This window comes from Prionailurus bengalensis, chromosome A2 (assembly GCF_016509475.1).
Source record: "Prionailurus bengalensis isolate Pbe53 chromosome A2, Fcat_Pben_1.1_paternal_pri, whole genome shotgun sequence".
Taxonomy (NCBI): Eukaryota; Metazoa; Chordata; class Mammalia; order Carnivora; family Felidae; genus Prionailurus; species Prionailurus bengalensis.
In genome coordinates this window covers 59,667,899-59,690,995 of record NC_057348.1, presented here as the reverse complement: position 1 = coordinate 59,690,995, position 23,097 = coordinate 59,667,899, and the positions used below count along the sequence as shown (strand labels likewise).

The 23,097-nt window shown below is 46.4% G+C and overlaps 1 protein-coding gene across 1 annotated transcript in view; it reads right to left on the bottom strand.

The window, feature by feature from the left end:
• Positions 1–23,097, bottom strand: part of ALDH1L1 (aldehyde dehydrogenase 1 family member L1) — a 146,789-nt gene that overhangs the window by 77,019 nt on the left and 46,673 nt on the right. Inside the window, 8 exon segments of the mRNA XM_043588315.1 lie at positions 11,702–11,793; positions 14,984–15,109; positions 17,788–17,925; positions 18,869–18,958; positions 19,795–19,853; positions 19,856–19,895; positions 21,679–21,844; positions 22,612–22,846. Of these exon segments, the coding sequence (XP_043444250.1) occupies positions 11,702–11,793; positions 14,984–15,109; positions 17,788–17,925; positions 18,869–18,958; positions 19,795–19,853; positions 19,856–19,895; positions 21,679–21,844; positions 22,612–22,846 (946 nt within the window).

The window sequence follows — 23,097 nt, the reverse complement described above, 5'->3', positions numbered from 1 at the left end:
TGGGTAAGGGGCATTAAGGATTCTATTCCTGAAATCACTTTTGCACTATATGCCAACTAACTTGGATGTACATTCTAAAAATAAATTTTAAAAAAAGATGAACTAAATGAAGTCCACACAAAGCATTATAATCAAATTGTCAAAAGTCAAATCCAAAGAGAAAATTTGGAAAGCAGAAATAAAAAAGAAATTTGTTACATACAAGGGGACCTCCATAACAGTCTCAGTAGATTTCTAGCAAGAACATTACAGGACAGCAAGGAGTATTTCTTTCAAAGTACTAAAAGAAAAAGAAACTGCCAACCAAGAATACTAAATCCACAAAAACTGTCCTTTAAACATTAAGAAGAGACATTTCCCTAAAAAACAAAAGCTAAGGAAGTGCATCACCAAGATACCTTCGTTACAAGAAATGCTAAAGGGAGTCCTTCCAGGTTAAGTTAAAAGATGCTAAAGAACAACATGAAAGCATATGGAGATATAAAGCTCACTGGTAAAGGTAAGTATGTGGACAAATACAGAACACTGTAATACTGTAACAGTACATAAACAACTTTAAATTCTGGAACAGAAATTAAAGGACAAAATAATTTTTTAAAACTATATGTTAATGGACACAATATAAAAAGATGTAAGTTATAATATCAATAACGAAGTGTGAGGGGGAGAGGTAAAATAGTGGAATTTTTGTATAAAATTAAACTTACGTTGTTATCAGCTTAAAATAGAATGTTTTATATAAACCCCATGGTAACCAAAGAAAATACTTATGGAAGATACACAAAAGAAAATGAGAAAAATCAAAGCATTTCGCTACAAAAAAAAATCAATAAAACACAAGAAGAGAGGACAAAAGAGACAAAAGAGCTACAAGACATAAATCAATTCTTAAAAATGGTAATAGTAGGAGCACCTGGGTGGCTCAGTCAGTTAAGTGTCCGACTTCAGCTCAGATCATGATCTCATAGCTTGTGGGTTCAAGCCCCACATTGGGCTATGTGCTGACAGCTCAAAGCCTGGAGCTGCTTCAGATTCTGTGTCTCCCTCTTTCTCTCTGCCCCTCCCCCACTCATGCTCTCTCTTTCTCAAAAATAAAGAAACATTAAAAAAAATTAATGAAAATGGTAATAGTAGTCCTTCTCTATCAATAATTACCTCAAGTGAAAATGGATTAAACTTCCAAATCAAAATATAGAGTGGCTGAATGGATTTTAAAAAAAGATAAAACAAGATACAACAATATGCTGTCTAGAAGAGACTCACTTCATGTTCAAGGACACACATAGGCTGAAAGTGAAAGAATGGAAAAAAGGTAGTCTGTGAAAATGGTAACTAAAGGAGAGCAAAGGTGGCTCTACTTGTATTAACAGAATCAATTTTAAGGCAAAAACTATCACAAGAGAAAAGGAGGGACATGATATAATGATAGAAGGCCCAATTCACCAGGGCCAGGAAAGATATAATAATTCACCAGGAAGATATAATAATTATAAATATATATGAATTCAACAACAGGCCACTTAAATTTATAAAGCAAACATTAACAAAACAGAAGAAATAGAATCACAAGACATCGAGGGAAGATGGTGGCGTAGGAGGATGCTGGGCTCACCGCACGTCCTGCTGATCACTTAGATTCCACCTATACCTGCCTAAATAACCCAGAAAACCATCAGAAGACTAGCAGAATGGAGTCTCCAGAGCCAAGCACAGACGAGAGGCCACAGAAGAGGGTAGGAAGGGCGGTGAGGCAGTGCGCGCTACATGGACTGGCAGGAGGGAGCCGGGGCAGAGGGGCGGCCCGCCGGCCAAGCAGAGCCCCCGAGTCTGGCTGGCAAAAGCAGAGGGGTCGGACGGAGTGTGTTCAGACAGCAAGCGGGACTTGACATCTGGAAGGTTATAAGCTAACAGCTCTTCTCAGAGAATGGGAAGGCTGGAGGACAACAGGAGGGAGAGTTGTTGAGCCCTGGAGGACAGAGCTCAGCTTGGCGGGGAACAAAGGCGCTCACCAGCACCATCTCACTCGCCCATCCCTCAGCCAAAATCCCAAAGGGAACGAGTTCCTGTCAGGGAACTTGCTTGCACCGCGCCCCCAACGGTGTGCTTCTGCTGATCCACCCCTCCAGAGGCGGGTCTGACTCCCTCCCACTGCCACAGGGCCCCTCCCAAAGCGGATCATGGAAGAAGAAGCTAGCTGAGCCTGCCCCTCCCGCCCCCGTGCACCATGCTGATCCACCCCAGCTAATAGGCCAGATCCCCACCCCACAAGTCTGGCAGGGTGCAAGTAGCCCAGATGGGCTATGCCACCCCACAGTGAATCCTGCCTCTAAGAGAGGGGAAGAGAAGGCACACACCAGTCTGACTATGGCCCCAGCAGTGGGCTGGGAACAGACATCAGGTCTGACTGCGGCCCCGCCCACCAATGCAAGTTATTCAGGACAGCACAAGGGAAGTGCCCCGAAGGTCCTCACCATTCCAGGGACTATCCAAAATGACGAAATGGAAGAATTCCCCTCAAAATCGCCCAGGAAATAACAACAGCTAACGAACTGATCAAACACGATTTAAACAATATAACAGAAATTTATGTGAACATGAAAATTATGTGAACAGAAACATGAATTTAGAATAATAGTCATAAAATTAATCACTGGGCTTGAAAACAGTATAAAGGACAGCAGAGAATCTATTGCTACAGAAATCAAGGTACTAAGGAACAGCCAGGAGGAGCTAAAAAATGCTATCAATGAGCTGCAAAATAAAATGGAGACAACCACAGCTCGATTTAAGAGGCAGAGGAGAGAATACGTGAACTAGCAGATAAAATTATGGAAAAAGAAGAAGCTAAGAAAAAGAGAGAGAAAAAAAATCCAGGAGTGTGAGGGGAAAATTAGAGAACTAAGTGATGGACTAAAGAGAAATAATGTACTCATAATTGGTATTCCAGAGGAGGAAGAGAGAAAGGAAGGTGCTGAAGGTGTACTTGAAGAAATAATAGCTGAGAACTTCCCTGATGTGGGAAACAGGCATTGAAATCCAAGAGGCACAGAGAACTCGTTCAGACATAACTTGAATTGATCTGCACGACATATCATAGTGAAACTGGCAAAATACAAGGATAAAGAGAAAATTCTGAAAGCAGCTAGAGATAAACGTGCCCTAACATATAAAGGGAGACCTATAAGACGCATGACCGATCTCTCTACTGAAACTTGCCAGGCCAGAAAGGAATGGCAGGAGATCTTCAATGTGATGAACAGGAAAAATATGCAGCCGAGAATCCTTTATCCAGCAAGTCTGTCATTTAGAATAGAAGGAGAGATAAAGGTCTCCCCAAACAAACAAAAACTGAAGGAATTCATCACCACTAAACCAGCCCTACAAGAGATCCTAAGGGGGACCCTGTGAGACAAAGTACCAGAGACATCACTACAAGCATGAAACCTACAGACATCACAATGACTCTAAACCCATATCTTTCTATAATAACACTGAATGTAAATGGACTAAATGCACCAACCAAAAGACATAGGGTATCAGAATGGGTAAAAAAACAAGATCCATCTATTTGCTGTCTACAAGAGACTCATTTTAGACCTGAGGACACCTTCAGATTGAGAGTGAGGGGATGGAGAACTATTTATCATTCCACTGGAAGTCAAAAGAAAGCTGGAGTAGCCATACTTATATCAGACAAACTAGACTTTAAATTAAAGGCTGTAACAAGAGATGAAGAAGGACATTATATAATAGTTACAGGGTCTATCCATCAGGAAGAGCTAACAATTATAAATGTCTATGCGCCAAATACCGGAGCCCCCAAATATATAAAACAATTACCCATAAACATAAGCAACCTTATTGATAAGAATGTGGTAATTGCAGGGGACTTTAACACTCCACTTACAGAAATGGATAGATCATCTAGACACACGGTCAATAAAGAAACAAGGGCCCTGAATGAGACATTGGATCAGATGGACTTGACAGATCTATTTAGAACTCTGCATCCCAAAGCAACAGAATATACTTTCTTCTCAAGTGCACATGGAACATTCTCCAAGATAGATCCTATACTGGGTCACAAAACAGCCCTTCATAAGTATACAAGAATTGAAATCATACCATGCATACTTTCAGACCACAATGCTATGAAGCTTGAAATCAACCACAGGAAAAAGTCTGGAAAACCTCCAAAAGCATGGAGGTTAAAGAACGCCTTACTAACGAATGAGTGGGTCCACCAGGCAATTAGAGAAGAAATAAAAAAATATATGGAAACAAACGAAAATGAAAAGACAACAATCCAACCGCTTTGGGATGCAGCAAAGGCAGTCCTGAGAGGAAAATACATTGCAATCCAGGCCTATCTCAAGAAACAAGAAAAATCCCAAATACAAAATCTAACAGCACACCTAAAGGAAATAGAAGCAGAACAGCAAAGGCAGCCTAAGCCCAGCAGAAGAAGAGAAATAATAAAGATCAGAGCAGAAATAAACAATATAGGATCTAAAAAAACTGTAGAGCAGATCAACGAAACCAACAGTTGGTTTTTTGAAAAAATAAACAAAATTGACAAACCTCTAGCCAGGCTTCTCAGAAAGAAAAGGGAGATGAGCCAAATAGATGAAATCATGAATGAAAATGGATTTATGACAACCAATCCCTCAGAGATACAAGCAATGATCAGGGAATACTATGAAAAATTATATGCCAACAAACTGGACAAACTGGAAGAAATGGACAAATTCCTGAACACCCACGCGCTTCCAAAACTCAATCAGGAGGAAATAGAAAGCTTGAACAGACCCATAACCAGCAAAGAAATTGCATCAGTCATCAAAAATCTCTCAACAAATAAGAGTCCAGGACCAGATGGCTTCCCAGGGGAGTTCTACCAGATGTTTAAAGCAGAGATAATACCTATCCTTCTCAAGCTATTCCAAGAAATAGAAAGGGAAGGAAAACTTCCAGACTCATTCTATGAAGCCAGTATTACTTTGATTCCTAAACCAGACAGAGACCCAGTAAAAAAAAAAGGGAACTACAGGCCAATATCCCTGATGAATGTGGATGCAAAAATTCTCAGTAAGATACTAGCAAATCGAATTCAACAGCATATAAAAAGAATTATTCACCATGATCAAGTGGGATTCATTCCTGGGCTGCAGGGCTGGTTCCACATTCGCAAATCAATCAATGTGACACATCACGTTAATAAAAGAAAAGATAAGGGGGCGCCTGGGTGGCGCAGTCGGTTAAGCGTCCAACTTCAGCCAGGTCACGATCTCGCGGTCCGTGAGTTCGAGCCCCGCGTTGGGCTCTGGGCTGATGGCTCAGAGCCTGGAGCCTGTTTCCGATTCTGTGTCTGCCCCTCCCCCGTTCATGCTCTGTCTCTCTCTGTCCCAAAAATAAATAAACGTTGAAAAAAAAAATTAAAAAAAGAAAAGATAAGAACCATATGATCCTGTCAATCGATGCAGAAAAGGCCCTTGACAAAATTCAGCAACGTTTCTTAATAAAAACCCTCGAGAGTTCAAAAAAGAAAGAAAGAAAGAATGGTCAACCAGGAATTTAGAGAAGAAATTAAAAACTATATGGAAACAAATGAAAATGAAAAGACAACAATCCAAACGCTTTGGGATGCAGCGAAAGCAGTCTGGAGAGGAAAATACATTGCAATCCAGGCCTATCTCAACAAACAAGAAAAATCCCAAATACAAAATCTAACAGCATACCTAAAGGAACTAGAAGCAGAACAGCATACACACCCCAAAACCAGCAGAATAAGAGAAATAATAAAGATCAGAACAGAAATAAACAACAGAGAATCTAAAAAAACTGTAGAGCAGATCAATGAAACCAAGAGTCGGGCTTTTGAAAAAATAAACAAAATTGATAAACCTCTAGCCAGGCTTCTCAAAAAGAAAAGGAAGAGGACCCATATAGATAAAGTCATGAGGAAAATGGAATTATTACAAAGAATCCCTCAGAAATACAAGCAATTATCAGGGAATACTATGAAAAATGACATGCTAACAAACTGGACAACGTGGAAGAAATGGACAAATTCCTAAGCACCCACACACTTCCAAAACTCAAACAGGAAGAAACAGAATATTTGAACAGACACATAACTAGCGAAGAAATTGAATCAGTTATCACAAATCTCCCAATAAATAAGAGTCTAAGACCAGATGGCTTCTCTGGGGGATTCTGCCAGACACTTAAAGCAGAAATAATACCTATCCTTCTCAAGCTGTTCCCAAAATAGAAAGGGAAAGAAAACTTCCAGACTCATTCTATGAAGCCAGCATTACTTTGATTCCCAAACCAGACAAAGACCCAGCAAAAAAAGAGAACTACAGGTCAATATCCCTGATGAATATGGATGCAAAAATTCTCAACAAAATACTAGCAAATCGAATTCAACAGTGTAAAAAAAGAATTATTCACCATGATCAAGTGGGATTCATTCCTGGGCTGCAGGGCTGGTTCAATATTTGCAAATCAATCAATGTGATACATCACATTAATAAAAGAAAAGATAACAACTATATGATCCTGTCAATCGATGCAAAAAAAAAGCATTTGACAAAATTCAGCATACTTTCTTAATAAAAATGCTTGAGAAAGTCAGAATGAAAGGAACATACTTAAACATCATAAAAGCCATTTATGAAAACCCCACAGCTAATATCATCCTCAATGGGGAAAAACTGCGAGCTTCTTCCCTGAGATCAGGAACACGACAGGGATGTCCACTCTCACCGCTGTTGTTTAACATAGTGTTGGAAGTTCTAGCATCAGCAATCAGACAACAAAAGGAAATCAAAGGCATCAAAATTGTCATGGATGAACTCAAGCTTTCACTTTTTGCAGATGACATGATATTATACATGGAAAACCCCATAGGCTCCACCAAAAGTCTGCTAGAACTGATACATGAATTCAGCAAAGTCGCAGGACACAAAATTAATGTACAGAAATCAGTTGCATTCTTATACACTAACAATGAAGCAACAGAAAGAGAATAAAAGAAACTTATCCCATTCACAACTGCACCAGGAATCACAAAATACCTAGGAATAAACCTAACCAAAGACGTAAAAGATCTGTATGCTGAAAACTATAGAAAGCTTATGAAGGAAATTGAAGAAGATACAAAGAAATGGAAAAATATTCTGCGCTCATGGATTGGAAGAATACATTGTTAAAATGTCAATGCTACCCAAAGCAATCTACACATTCAATGCAATCCCAATCAAAACTGCACCAGCATTCTTCCCAAACCTAGAACAAGCCATCCTAAAAATTGTATAGAACCACAAAAGGCCCCGAAGAGCCAAAGTAATATTGAAGAAGAGGACCAAAGTGGGAAGCATCACAATCCCAGACTTTAGCCTCTACTACAAAGCTGTAATCATCAAGACAGCATGATATTGGCACAAAAACAGACACATAGACCAATGGAACAGAAGACAGACTCCAGAATTGGACCTACAAAAGTATGGCCAACTAATCTTTGACAAAGCAGGAAAGAATATCCAAGGGAAAAAAAATACAGTCTCTTTAACAAGTGTTACTGGGAGAACTGGACAGCCACATGCAGAAGAATGAAACTAGACTACTGTCTTACACCATTCACAAAAATAAACTCAAAATGGATGAAGGAGCTGAATGTGAGACAGGAAACCATCAAAACCCTAGAGGAGAAAGCAGGGAAAAAACCTCTCTGACCTCAGCTGCGGCAATTTCTTACTCGACACATCTCCAAAGGCAAGGGAATTAAAAGCAAAAGTGAACTATTGGGACCTCATGAAGATAAAACGCTTCTGCACTGCAAAGGAAACAATCAACAAGACTAAAAGCCAACTGAGGAATGGGAAAAGATATTTGCAAATGACATATCGGACAAAGAGCTAGTATCCAAAATCTATAAAGAGCTCAGCAAACTCCACACCCGAAAAACAAATAATCCAGTGAAGAAATGGGCAGAGGACATGAATGGTCACTTCTCTAAAGAAGACATCCAGATGGCCAACAGGCACATGAAAAGATGCTCAACGTCACTCCTCATCAGGGAAATACAAATCAAAACCACACGGAGATACCACATCCCCCCAATCAGAGTGGGTAAAATGAACAAATCAGGAGACTATAGATGCTGGAGAGGATGTGGAGAAACGGGAACCCTCTTGCACTGTTGGTGAGATTGCAAACTGATGCAGCCACTCTGGAAAGCAGTGTGGAAGTTCCTCAAAAAATTAAAAATAGATCTACGCTATGACCCAGCAATAGCACTGCTAGGAATTTACCCAAGGGATACAGGAGTGCTGATGCATAGGGGCACTTGTACCCCAATGTTTACAGCAGCACTTTCAACAATAGTCAAATTATGGAAAGAGCCTAAATGGATGAAGAGCCAACTGATGAATGGATAAAGAAAACGTGGTTTATATATACACAATGGAATACTACTTGGCAACGAGAAAGAATGAAATATGGCCTTTTGTAGCAACGTGGATGGAACTGGAGAGTGTTATGCTAAGTGAAGTAAGTCATACAGAGAAAGATACCATATGTTTTCACTCCTATGTGGATCCTGAGAAACTTAACAGAAGACCATGGGGGAGGGGAAGGGAAAAAGTTATAGAGAGGGAAGGAGGCAAACCATCAGAGACTCATAAGAACGTAGAATAAACTGAGGGTTTTGGGGGGTGGAAAGGAGGTGAAAGTGGTTGATAAGCACTGAGGAGGGCACCTTTTGGGATGAGCACTGGGTGTTGTATGGAAACCAACGTGACAATAAATTTCATATTTAAAAAAAACGATTCTTTGGCTGATTATCAGTCTGTCTCCTCCCTCAGCTCTTATCAAAAAAAATTGTGGGGTGCCTAGGTGGCTCAGTCCGTTAAGTGTCCGAGTTTGGTTCAGGTCATGAACTCACTGCTGGTGAGTTTGAGCCCCGCATCGGGTCTGTGCTGACAGCTCACAGTCTGGAGCCTGATTTGGATTTTGTGTCTGTCTTCCCCTCCCCTGCCCAAGCTCTGTCTCTGTCTCAATCTCTTTCAAATATAAATAAGCATTTAAAAATTTTTTTTAATTTGTTAAGAATGTAGAATTCATATGTTTTTTTATCATAATAAAAACAAAAGGATATATGGTCTGAAGTATTCTCAAAACAAAATGTCAGCTTTATCTTCATCCTCCATCAACCTCAGCTCAGAAGCTCTAGACAGCCCTGGGTTGTCCTCAGGACATCATTTTCTCAGATGTCTGATTCTTCTTCTGAGCATAATAAAAACCACTGATTTTATAATTCATACTCACCACCCACACAAGTCAGAGTGAGGTATAAGACACCTGTAGTGCCCAAGGTTTCCAAGCACAGAGGCTCAATTCAGCTTTTATATGTGTGGTAGGTTGAAAAACTGTCCACAAGACTCCCCACCCCCCTTCTGTAGTCCCAGCCTTGAGATGTGACTGCAGCACCTGCCATTGGGAGATGGTGTCCATTTCCTTAATAGGGTCAACTCCATGACTTGATTTGGCTGATACATGTAGTGGATATGATGTGCTCACTTGAACCTTCTGCTTCCTAGGCCCCTACCATGACCATATGAACAAACCTGCACTGGACCTCGGGTGGCACTGGCCATCCTGGACCAGCCAGCCCTCCAGCTGACCTGGTAACTGACTGAAAATACGTGAGTCCAGCCAACATCAGTCTGGCCCAAATCAACTGAGCCCAGCCCAAACTGTTGACCCACAGAACCACGACCCTTAAAAGTAGTGGTGTTTTAAGCCACTATGTTTTGGGAAGCTTTGATACACTGCAAAAATTAACAGGTAAAATATGTACCCCCAATTCTCATTATCTCATAGTTGCTCTTCTGAATCAAACCCTCCCCAAAACCTTCCCTAGGTGGATGGCATGCAACTCCTTCTCAAATACTATTTACATGATGTTTTTTAAAAACAATTTTAAAATAAAGGAAAGGCCTGTTGTCAGGATGACTGGGCATTACTCAACTCAGCCTTGGGTGGACTTTTCAATTGGGTCAGACAGCAGCTGCATTCTTGGCTCACCCCAGAGTGCAGAGGTTAGTCTCCTCCCTGTTTTTTCCCCAAAGGTCTTGGAAACATGTAAGTCTTCCCTTGTGTTCAGGGGGACTAGAGTTCACACATCCTTTTTCATCCTGGGTCCCTTTCCTTATCCGTGCCTCCTCTGATCAGCACTGCTCACTCTACAGCTCTACCGAGGGAACCAAAATGCAGAGGGCTGTTGAGTGTTTCTCTGACATTCTCCTGCACACCTTATCAATATCACAGCTTTGCTTAATTTCCCATGTGAATTTTTCTCTACTTGAGTGAGCTCCACAGAGTTTCCTTTGCACCTTCTTCAAGTACAAGAATCCTCTCCCCACATGTGATATACATCTCTGCTTCTGCCTTCACAGCACCCACTTCTCCTGCCTCTACCAATAGCACTGACACTTTCCAAGGAAACAACTTTCTCCTCCCTTTCCAGAGATGTGGGTTGAATGTAGTCCTTTCAACCCTTGACGCCGGAGGTAGGCACATGACCCAGCTTTGGCCAATCAGAGCATGCCTGCTCCTGGCCAGCGATTGGTTCTTATTGGGGCACATGACTCCACCAGCTCCTATCAAATTCAAGTCTAGGACTTATGTGGAGACTGCCATGAGAACAACCACCTTTTCACTGGGAATGCTGATAACACAAGAAATTAGAACAGAACTACTGTGCAGGCAATGTGTCACTATGAGGAGAAATCCTCCCCCGAAATGAAGCAACAGACAATGACAATGTTAACGATGTAATTTGAGTGTTTGGAGTAACCAGCCCTGCCTAAAGAAAGCTACCATGGAACGTTTGACTTGGTTGTTCTTTTTTGTTTAAACCAGACTGAACTAAGTTACTGTTGCTTGCAAACAAAGATGTTCTACCATATCCACATTCGTCCCTTTATACAAATTAGAACTTACTGCTGTTAAATGGAAAGCAGGACAATACATATGAGGTTGAAGAATGGGTAACCTACTCTGTGGTGATCTCTAGCTGCCCATTTTCTTTCCCTACACACCTTGGCTTTCACTGGAGGGAGTTGGGGCTTGTAGCAGTTTTAAAACAGAGTCACACAGTCTTTGATCCTCCTCCCACTGAGGCCTGGGTCTCAGTGCCCAGCCCTTGCCCTCAAATCTGGTCAGGCCTGTGACTGCTGAAAACAATCAGGTCAGTGGCATTGATGTCATGTGTCCCCCAGGCTGGGTCCACATCTACCTTGTTTCCTGGCATCAGCACTCTCAGAGCCACAAGCCACCACTTACAAGTCCAAATCCCAAAGCAGCCACTTTGGGGCCTCAACACATAGGTACCTGGTTGGCAGTAACACCTCAGCAGCCACCAGCCCTCCAGGCCCATGCACCAGGCATGACAGAGAGAGACTAGCTTGGAGGAAGATATCCCTGCCTGTCTCTTCCAGCTGCTACCAGCCCACTCACCCACTGCCATTCAAGATGATCCCCTGAAGCCTGCACATGCAGGTCTTTTATGAATCCCTGACCTGAATGATCCAAAGCATAAGAAATGATGGTTGTTTCCTGCTACTGAGTCTTGGCATTGCTTGTGATACGGCCATTGACACCCGGGGCCAGACCTCTCCAATCCCAGCCTTACCTCACAACATCCACTGATGCAGCCCCTGACTTGAAGAAATCAGTGGAGTCTTCCACCTCTAGGACACTGGGGAGAATCCGTTTCCAGGCACTCTGAAAAACAGGCATGGTGAGAACAGGGCTCCCTGGGGAACCAGGGGCATCTGTCTTCTGGGTGAGAGCAGCCCCTGCTGTGGGCTTGCCCCACCTGCTGCCAGGCTGGGCTCTGTCCACTCCATGGTGCTGCTGCTCCCAGGCTCCTGGGGTGACTGTGTCCTTGGGGAAGTAGGAGCCCAGGGAGTTCAGCTGTCCTCAGCTCCTTTGGGATCCCTACACCATTTCAGTGCAGCAGGAAGAGTATACATACAGAGCTCAGGGCTTGGCTGTGCACCAGCTGCTCCCCAGCCCCCTTCACACCCAGCCTCACCTTGGTGCTCTCATCCGGGTGAGGTTCCCAGAGTGATCCTGGTGTTTGGGTGTGTTGCAGTGTAGAAAGGAAAGAAAAGTGGGTGGGAGTTCTGAGGGTGAAAACAAGGTACTTTGATGGGGTTCAGGAGGCCTGGGTCTTTTTCTCACAGACAGGCTAGCTGGTTCTGTGCCCATCTGTCCCATGGCCTCCAAAAGTCAGCAGTGCCCACCAGCCAGCCTTGTGGGTGAGTGTGGAAAGGCCAGTGTGAGTGGGCAACACCATCCAGAATTCTAAGAAGGCCATCCAGTGGATCAGGATGGGACAATTGTTCTGTGGGTGAGCTCCCAGTCAGGCCTATGAGGACAGGAGCATCAAGATGCCTCACACACTCTGCCTGAGCTTCAGACAGGCACTGGGTCAGGCCCAGTCTGGTCTGGGTCTGGTCACTGGGCCAGATGGAAGTGGTCAGGCCCAATTAGGACCTGGCCCAACCTCTCCCTGGTTCCTTCTTTTGTTCTTTGAAAGGTGTCATGGTTTTGCTCTTCCCATCCTCATTGTGACCATCAGCAGCCATGCTAAGCCATTCCCTGTCCCCACTTGACTACTGCCTGTCCTCCACACCTCTGCCTGGGCCCTTGCCTACCAGTGAGGTTCTTCTCTGGACCTCCAGCTCATGTTTAAATCCTAAGCATCCTCCAGGACCAACTGCCATGGCCCCTCTTCCCTGAACCCTTCACTGACTGCTCTGCCTGCTCTTCAGACTCAGGTGGCGTGGGGCCACAGGCCACCTGCTGGTATGTGGACACCAGCATGACGCCTATGGGATGCACCAGCCCTCATCAGATGTGTGTGGAACCTCTGAAAGGCAGTGGACCCTAAACCCACACGGCCTGTTCACACCCTAGCTTGGCTCCTGACAAGCCATGGAGATACAGAGAGTCTCTCAGTGCCTCTGTTTCCTCATCTGTGAAAGGATCTGATAATGGCTGTGGGGGATTCCTCACACGAGGCAGGCAGAGTACCTGATGTACAGAAAGACCACAACAATGCAAATTTTGTTCCGTTGCTAGGCTCTCTCCACCAACACCAGAGGCCCACACTGGCCTCTCCTCCCCAGCCATTTCTGCTCCACCCCAGTCACCTCCAGACCATGCATTCTGAAAGAGCCAGTCCAGCTAGGACCAACAGGTGTTATAATAATGATGCCAAGGATGACCAAGAGGCCATGCAGCATAGCATGATAGTGGTGGAGGCCAGGAATTCAGGCCCACCAGCTGGGCTCCATGCCTAGGCCTGCGCTCATCTCTTGTGACCCCACCTTGGGCCTCAGGCTCCTCTGCTGGGAGCTGAAAGTAATAGAAACACCTACTTCATAGTTGTTACAGTAATTAAACACACTACTGTTCCTGAAGTGATTGGAACACTGCTACACAGTGTACACACTCTGCAAGCACGTGCTTCTTTTGATGACCCTTAGGCTCCCTGCCCATGTTTACTGAGGTCCTTATAGGTGCTGTTAAACTGCCCGTTTCCATGTGTGTTCTCTCCTCTACCACTCACAACACCCATGGATATGCAGTTTATTCAAGTGAACAGATGAAGGACACAGTCACAACAGCTTTTGACTCAGGCCTAGCTCTACACACACACAACCTTACCTCACCCCAAGGGCCACTCAGCTGTAAGCCCCAGAAGCCTAGTTTGTCCAGCTGGCCCTGTAACTCCAGGGCAAGTACAGGGCTGGGGCCAGAGCAGCTCCTCCAAAATATTTTTGAATGAACAGGCTTCTCTCTCTCTCTCTCTCTGTCTCTCTTTACAGACATTCAGAAAGTTCAGCTTTCTACTGAGGAAGTGCTTGGTGCCCTCTGGAGCAGAGTAAGCTTCTCGTGTCCCTTCCCTGCTGGGTACTGTCTTTAGCACTTGTCATCAACACCCACAGTCACCACTGTGGCTGCTGACTGGCCCATGTCCTCTCATCCAGCCCTCCTTCCCCCAGAATTCTCTCCACTCAGGTCTCAGGTCAAACCCTACCCTTCTCCTGCCCAAGGAAGCCTGCCCTGGTTATTCCTTCTAAAGTTGTCCCCAAGCCTCCAAGGACCTTGTTCCCATCAACCTGTTATTTCACTCTTGGCCTGAAATTATCTGTTCATTTGTTTGGCTGTTCATTGGCTGTTTTCCCCATGGAAAGGGACACTTCATGAGAAGTGCTGGCTTAGCACTCAGCATTTGATAGGAGCTCATATGTATTTCTTAAGTCATTGATTACATGGTTGAACAAGTGAATGCTTGAAAATTCATCCACAGCCTTCATTCATAAAGGTTAAATACCATCCATACTATGCCTTCCAGGGAGAAGGAAGTGGGCAGAGGGAGCAGGAAGGACCAGGAACAAGTCTGGGAGGTGACCACTGACTGGGCTTGCAGTGGAAGGGACTGAGTCTCAGAGAGTGAAGTGCTCTCCTGCATCATCCATGACTGCTGTACTGGAGTCCAGGTCTGCCTGACTATGACACCCGGGCTGGTCACAGTGCAGGAGGCTCCCTCTCAGGGAGCTTTTCTGGAAGGTTACACTGCACACTTTCTCATCAAAGGGCCATGGATTTGGCACCAACCTTTTCCACCTATTCCAGGGGCTTCTTCATCTGTCCACTCTTGACAGTGAGTCCCTAGAAGAGTCAGACCCACTTGGCCAAATCCCAGTGTCCCAGTGACAGAGGAAAAGAGCAAGGGGGCATCAGAAAGTCCCAAGACATGATAGAACCAACACGGTGCCCAGGGTCAGCACATACATCTACAGAGGGTGTGCACATCCAACTCCAGGGAGTGTGAGTCAAAAAACACAGATGCAGTGCACAACCTGCAAAACCAGACAGAATCCCTGAAGGGGGCTTTTACCCGCACAGTCTCTGCCATGACCAGTTCTGCCTCTGTCAGCTCAAGGACACTGCTGTCTGCTCCGCTGAAGAAGCGTGAGGCTGGGATCATCCTGCCATCCTCCAGCTGGATGTTCTTCACCAGAAGCTGCAAAAAGAAGGCTTCACAGTACCTGTGGTTGTCTGCATGGCAGGGAAGAGAGCAATTCCACACGGAGCACTGTGCTGGGCTCCCCACACACTTCGTCTCCAACCCTCACCACAAGAAAGGTACAAGATTAATGAGGAGGGACGTTCACAGTGGAGACACTGCTCTTCCAGGAACACAGAGGAAACTGTAGAGCTCACTTCTCCGTCACCCACCCCCCTTCTCACTTCTTTTTAAGTGTAATGATTTTATTATTTCCATAAAAATGCCTACTTATTAGACAAAAGTAATTCAAGCACTACTCGGAATATGAATCAAGAAAACAACTAGGGGCGCCTGGGTGGCTCAGTCAGTTAAGCATCCAACTCCAGCTCAGGTCATGATCTTATGATTTGTGAGTTTGGGCCCCACATTGGGCTCTGAGCTGACAGCTTGGAGCCTGGAGCCTGCTTCAGATTCTGTGTCTCCCCCTCTCTCTCTCTGCCCCTTCCCTACTTGTGCGCACGCTCTCTCTCTCTCTCTCTCTCAAAAATAAACAAACATTAAAAAAAAAAAAAAGAAAAGTTATCACCCAGTAGCCCAGCTCCTAGAAACCCCATGGAAAGCTCTGGTGAAGATCATCAGATGCCCCCTAGGGGGCAGAGGTGGGAAAAGGAGCAGACACGGATGTCTGTGTTTGACAAGAGTGGTTTACAAGAATGGTAGGGGCGTCTGGGTGGCTCAGTATGTTACGTGTCCGACTTCAGTTCAGGTCATGATCTCACAGTTTGTGAGCTGGAGCACTGTGTCGGGCTCTGTGCTGACAGCTCAGAGCCTGGAGCCTGCTTCGGATTCTGTGTCTCCTTCTCTCTCTGCCCTCCCCCACTCACACTCTGTCTGTTTCTCTCTCTCTCAAAAATAAACGTTAAAAAAAATTTTTAGTTGGGATGAGCACTGGGTGTTGTATGGAAACCAATTTGACAATAAATTATATATAATAAATAAATACATAAATATTAAAAATTAAAAAAAAATTATAAGAACGGTCCACTCTCTATATGCCCTGACATAACTGAAGCCAGATTCCCTGCTTGGCCTCCACCCTCTTGACTTTTGAAGATATTCTGGAGCTTTCTGTGAGCTAAAGCCCAGCTAGACCCAGCTAAAAGTTCCTGAAAGATACTTCAACCAAGGGTTCCGCCAAGGCTACTTCCTTTGCTTTGCTGTCCCTGTGGACATCACAGAGGGCACAGTTGTTGCCCCCTACCCAGAGCTCCTCCTAGCCCGTGTTCCCATCCTCCAGCTGCTGCGGTATTGGTCGTTAGCAGTCTACATGTACCTTCCTCCTCCATGGCTTTTGGCGGATAAGTGCAGCCATGCATAGAGAGGCCCAGGGCTGATGCCTCATTGCCACCCTCCTTCTCCAGGGGCAGCAGAAACTGAGGACTTAGCGATGTGAGTATGCAGGGGCATAATCAGCAGATGCAATTCACACTGCAGTGCTTGGGATCAGACAGAAGATGGCAGACTCCAGAACCCTTATATCTTTGCTTAGCACTGTCCTCTGCCCCAGTCTAGCCCTACATTGTATGAGATTTTCCAAGAGTACTCCCTCAATAAGTCACATGCACAAGAACTCCTGTCTCAGACACTGCTTCAAAGGAACTTGACCCAAGACAGATAGCATCTTTCAACTGCATGTATCCATCATGAATACCTAAAACACCCACTCACTATACCTTGCAGACATTAAAGGCATCCTCAGGCCCTCCAATGGCAAGACACAGCAAGATAGGAACCCAGAGTGAGCTCGCATCCATCCCCAGCAAAGCTGTTCCACATTCTATCTGGTCTATACACACTGATGCAGCCAATGATTCCATATCCATGAGATTTGTTGAAATCTCCACAGTGTTTGGAGACCCCTGCTTGTACTCTTTCCCTGCCCCCAGTATCTTAAAGTCCAGACCTGCCCAACCACTGTACAGAGGGAGTATTAACCTGGGGATCAGAGCCAGAATTTTAAGGCTTGAATCCCCACTCTGCCACAAATTAACTTGGTGATGTTGGGAGGGTTATTTAAACCTCTTTGCTTCAGTTTTCTCTGCTGTCAAATGGGTATAATATTAATACATATCTCATATAGTTGTTGGGAAAATCAAATTTAATAGATCTAAATTGTTTTAAAATAGTGCCAAGGCACACAGAAGGCACTGCATAAATAGTAGCTGTTACTCAGAGTCGTGGAGTCTGCTAACATGAGTCAGGGCATGTTGTGTGCCTGGCATGGCTCCAGGGGTTCTCACGATGATATCCCTGTTCAGAAAGAAGGAAACTGAGGCACAGAGATTCAGTCACCACACCCAGTGGCACCTGGACACTCTGCTGGACTGAAAGGAGGCTGCAAATTCAGGGCTCCCAGCAAAGAGCCTCTCCCTGATTCTGATACCCTCACAGGGCACCCAACTCTGGCTGGGGGGCCTGGTCACAAAGAGCAAGGGGCCAGCCTTCCCTGAACAGGGAAGTGGGTTGGGTGCAAGCAAGGGGTTTTCCAGGGGTTTTCCTGGAGCCTACAGTCTCACTTTCCCATGATTTCTCCAGAGTAGCCTGGGGTCTAACTGCCAGGGCTGAGCACCTGGACATGTGTGTGTCACCTGGAGCCTAAAGTACAGACATGTGACCCATAGCAGAACCATTACCATTCTGTCATCATTCCCGAAAAGGATGAGTCCCACTTTGGTGACTATCCCCGGCTGATGGGCTCCTGGGATAGGCAAGGCTTCTCCCTCGGGCACCAGGCCTGCAGTGTTTAGCGTTGAGTTGAAGAAAGTCAGCTTCTGTTGAGGACAGGAAAACCAAAAGATGGTAGATGAAAGAGGCCCCCACTGCTGGCATTCCAGGCAAGGTCGAACAGGGCTAAGGGGATGAAAGGGAGCTGGGCATGGCTAGGGGGAGGAGAGAGGCAGCTAGGGCAGCCACAACACAAGACTAGTCCTAGGCAATCCCTAGGACTCTGCCTCCAGTAGCACAAACAAGACCTGGAAGAGCCTCAGAGTCCTCAGGGAGCCCTCAAGTTCTATGTGCCCCTAGGATCCTATGTATTGGCTGCTGGCCTCAGACCTCAGGTGGAGAGACACTAGGAGAAAATCTGCCCAAGGCATCACAGAGTACCCTGGGGATGCCACTAAGCACTGGTCACATTGCATAGAATCTTGTGGTGATGGGGGGAGCAGAGAGACTCGTGGATGGAGTCTGGGGAGTTGGTCAGCAGTCAGGGGTTTGGACAGTCTGAGGCTTTGTGGAGAACAAGACTGCCCTCTGTGGGGAGCAGATTGTTCCCAATGACGGTCCTGCCAAATCCCCATACCTCTTGAGAGCTTGTGAGTGCCAGGGCTCACCATCTGCAGTATATGGACTGCCCAATGCCCAAGCCCTAGCCTGAGCATGGTACTCCGCCCCACTGGGACCAAGTCAAAGTCACAGCTGGACTTGGGATCTCTGCAAGCCCATGGGTGGGAGTCAAAATATTTTACAACCAACATAGCTTGAACCCAGAGCTGTTGCAGGGATCCAGAGGCCTTGAGCTGTGCTGGAACTTTATCCTTTAGCCACCAGATGGTGGATAGATCTAATGGTCCTAGGAGAGGGACTGAGGTGACTGGGGGCACTTGGGTGGGTTTGGGGGTCTAGGCAGTGACTCTTTGACAGCCAGTTCAGACATATTTTGATAGCAGGGCACACGAGTGTATCCAACCCAATCCTAGCCAAGTACAAACACACCTGCCCACAGGCCTCTGTCCAGGCGCCTGGCACCTTGTCGTTCCCTCGGATCCAGTTATGAATCGCCTCTGCTGACTGCTCCCAGTTGATCTGTTGGGTAGGACGTGTGTGTTCAGCCAGTCTCTTCCCCACTCCTTGGCCATCCAGACAACACACCTGTTCTCTCCTTCCCTTCCCCACCACCCTCCAACCTCCCACTTCCCACCCTCCCCAACCTGTCCTGCACCCTGATGAACCCTGACTGAGTGGAGCCCTGGGGAATGAGCTGGGACATCTGGCTTCCTGTTGGGCACTGGTCTGAGTCCCTGAGCTGGAACAGGCCGATCTCTGGTACCCCAGCTCTGGGTGCTCTCTGACCCCAGCCTTTCACTGGTTGTGTAAACTTTAGGAGGATGATTGGGGAAGATAACACTCAGTTAAGGTGGCCAAGGGCTGACACAGACTCCCCAGCAGAGTGCAGGCTCATCCCATAGGCCCCCCAACAGCTTCCCCTCACTTGTAGGGCTCACATAGACCCCTATGCACCCCATAAGCCCTGATCAGAGGTACAGCCCATAAGCTTCCCCATGCCCAAAGCTGCAGTAGCTCTGAGAAACTGAATTACTTCTCGGATCTCATCTTAGAGACTTCCAGCACTGTGGCTGATATTTTACACACTGCCCCACCTCAGCTCTTCTCCCTGGAGACCCTGCCTGTCCATTCTTCCTAAAGGGGAACAGAGAACAACCCAGAACACACCCTGTTGCCTGCCTGTCCACGTGTCAGAGGAACTTTGCTCACACTTCTCCTGCATGGGCTGCTCTCTCTTCAGGCCTTAAACAATTATAGCTTGGCTAGTCAGCCTAAACCCCAGCTTCCCTGGGACACCCTCTGCACCCCAGCACATGCATGGGCAGCCTTTGGGGTGGGCAGGGCTCTGCACTCACCTTGGCTGTTTCCTTCTTCTGAATGCCCTCATAGGTGGCTCCTTCCTCAGGCTGGGGAGTCTGGGGGCTTTGCCTTCGGCGATCAGCCTCACAGCCTGCACCTGGGGAGACCAGGTCAGTTAGCATCCCCAGCATTACAACCCTCCCCTCACTCCCAGGCCCTGGGTTCACCATGAACCTGGACTCAGCCCCACACTGACCAGACTTGCCTGGCCCCATGCCAGGTACTCCATGGGTACCCAAGGAATATCCCTGATAGGAATGGGTACAGTTAGTCTGAATCTAATTCCATTCTGAAGGAGGAGTACAAAACCCTGCCATCTCTACCAAACACAGTTTTAGAAGATTATATAGAAGATCTTATACCTTCTGAGAACTTAGATTATATAAACTACAAAGCCCTATACAGATGTAACAAACACAATTCCCATATTTTCATCTAAAACCTTCCCTGTCTGTTAAGGGGAATGGATTCTGAGCCCCATGTAGTGTTTGGAGGTCTGAGATTAAGCAGGAAGCTGTTTTTCTGTGAAGGAAAAGGGGAGATTGTAGAAGAAGGAATCAGGGAAGTAGGCAGGAAAGACAAGGAGCCTAGGCCCATCCTGAGGGGGTCCTGGGGGGAACCCCAGAGATACCCAAACCAAGAAGTGATGAGAATGTCAGAAACATCTAAAGCAGGACTGCCCAGAAGAACTTTCTGGATGAGGGACATGTTCTGTGTCAGAACTGTCCAATACAGTGGCCATCAGCCAGTGTAGTTCCTGTACTGGGGATTTGAAAGGTAGCTATGGGAACTGAGGACCTCAATTTTTAATTAGAATTCAATTTAATGAATTTAATAGGTGCATGTGACTAGCAGGTGTCATATTGGATGGCGCAGCTCTAAACCACTAAAGTTGTTTCCTGTGGGATATGTCAGATAAGCTCCTTCTCTGTCTCTCCTGTCAAATCTCCAGCAAGTCTACTTTATTCATTATTTTTGTAAGCAGGTGGACTCCATGGGAGGGAATACAAGAGGCATCTGTTTGATATACACGAAAAATAAAAGATGGCTGACATCTGGGCAGCAGTGAGCACTCTCACGTCATTGCTCTGCTTATCGCTACTCCCAAACAGGGAACGTTCTCCTCACTGAGATAGCCTCCTCTTTGACTCCTGACTGCTGCTGGAACCAACCAGAAGTTCATGTGTGTCTCTGCCTTTTGGTCAACTCTGGCTGGCTTCCTTTGGCTCCACCACCAGCAGCCACACAGACACACCAGTCCCTAAGGGGTCAGGTCCCATGGGGCCTGCCTGCTGTACCAACCACAATTGTGTCTGACATCAGTCCTTCTTGTCTGTCTTGCTCTGATAACAGAACCCTGTCTCCTGCAGACAACTTAACCTATATGACTACAGTTGGGCTTCTCTGATTTTTCATTCAGGAATTTTGTGAGAAAGAGGGTTTTTCTTCCTTTGGAATCCAGAGGCAAAAGCCTCGAGCCATCAGTGACTACTTTTCCTCTCATTTGAGGGCAGCCCACCTGAAGATGAAGCTCATCAAAGAAAGAAAAGTAGAATCAGAAGGAAGGCAAAGATACAGAATCCTAAGACATGGCTTCTATCTCTGGACTCAGCCATGCTTGGCACCATCCTTGTCTTTTGTCTTCTATATTAAATGAGCCAAAAATGTTCCCTTTGTGGATAAGCTTTCCGAATTGGGTTCGGTAGGTTGTAAGCAAGAGTCTTGCCTAACAACAATACATTGTATGTCCTAATCCTGCCTCTTTGAGAGCTCTCTCCCTCTAGAATCCTGGAACTGGGGAAAGAGCCTGGGGGGCAGGCTGGGCCTGGATACCAGTAAGGGGAGGCCCACATATGGCATGGCTGCTTCCCAGCCCTTACCATCCCTTTGATGCCTTCAGGAAAGAGGAAGCGGTTGTATAGAGTGCTCACGGTGTCATCCGGGAGGATCTCACACTCCTTCTGGAGAAGAAGGTCCCCAGTGTCCAGACCGTCATCTGCCCAGAAGATGGTAAAACCCCCTTTCTTGTCTCCATGAATAAGGGTCCTAGGGAGCACAAGTTTTAAAGCCTGAGTCTAGGGGGCAATCCGGGAGCACCTAGCACCTGCTAGGTGTTGTGGTAAAAGCCCTATATGCTTGATGTGACATAATACCCCAACAGGTATCACAGGCATTATATGCCCCTTTTACAGATAAGGAAACTAAGGTCTAAGAAATGAAGAGACATAACCAAGGAGGTCAGGGAGCCTGACCCTAAGGTCGGTGAGCCTGAATCTCAGTCTGGCTACAAACCCCCACTCTTCCCAGCTCAGATGCCTCCCCTTGCTGATCACCCAGCTAAACTGCACCATCAGTCACATGGTTCCATTTGTCCCCTTAGCACTTACCATGTCAAACCATCTTGTTCAGATGACCTTTTACTCCATCTCTATCCCTTTCCAAGTAGGATGCTGCTGTGTACTGGCAGTGGGTGTGGGTTCAAGCAGGCCTCTGGCCACACTGCCTGGGTTGGTACCCTTGGGCGAGTCCCTTAACCCATTCTGTTCCAGTGACTCTGCCTGCCAGGGTGGGACCACTGATGTGTGTACTTCACAGTTGACTGTAGGAACCCAGAGCACTTAGCAAGGTCTGTCCCTGATTCTCTCTGGCACTCTTGGCACTACTGAGAACATCTCACCAGTCAGCCATGTGGATGCCATCTGGCAGCACAGGAGGGGCCCCTGCATGATGCCTGTTTTGTGGCCCCAGAGCAAAGTTGTGGGCTAGGGGAGGATGACTTCTTGGCAGATGGGGGTGTTTTCGCTCTTTCTCACCAGTTGATGGCCGAGGCCCCTCGGTGCCGGGGGAGCAGACTTGGGTGGTAGATGATGGAGCCGTGACAGGGGGCATTGATGACCTCCATGGGGATGAACTGGCTGCAGAAGGGCAGGACGTTGAGCTCGGCACCCAAAGCCTGGTATTTCGCCACCACATCGGGCAGAGCCTGTCCTTTCACCCGCCAGCGGGGGAACTTGAACACTGGCACTCCATCCTTCTCGGCCTCCAGGCCTGTGGAACAGCAGGTGAGAAACCGGCCCCTCCCCGCACCCATCCACCCACAGCCACCACTGCCTTCCCAGCAAAGTGACTCCTACATCTTCTTTCCCAGCCTGTCCCTCCTGCCCTTCCCCATTGCCCAGAGGGACTCCACTGGGCAGCACAGAGGGAACACAACCAAGGGGACAGCACTGGCCAAGGGCAAGTTTGCAGTGGCTGCTCTGCCTGGACTCACTTCTGCTGACCACCAAGGCATCTGAGCT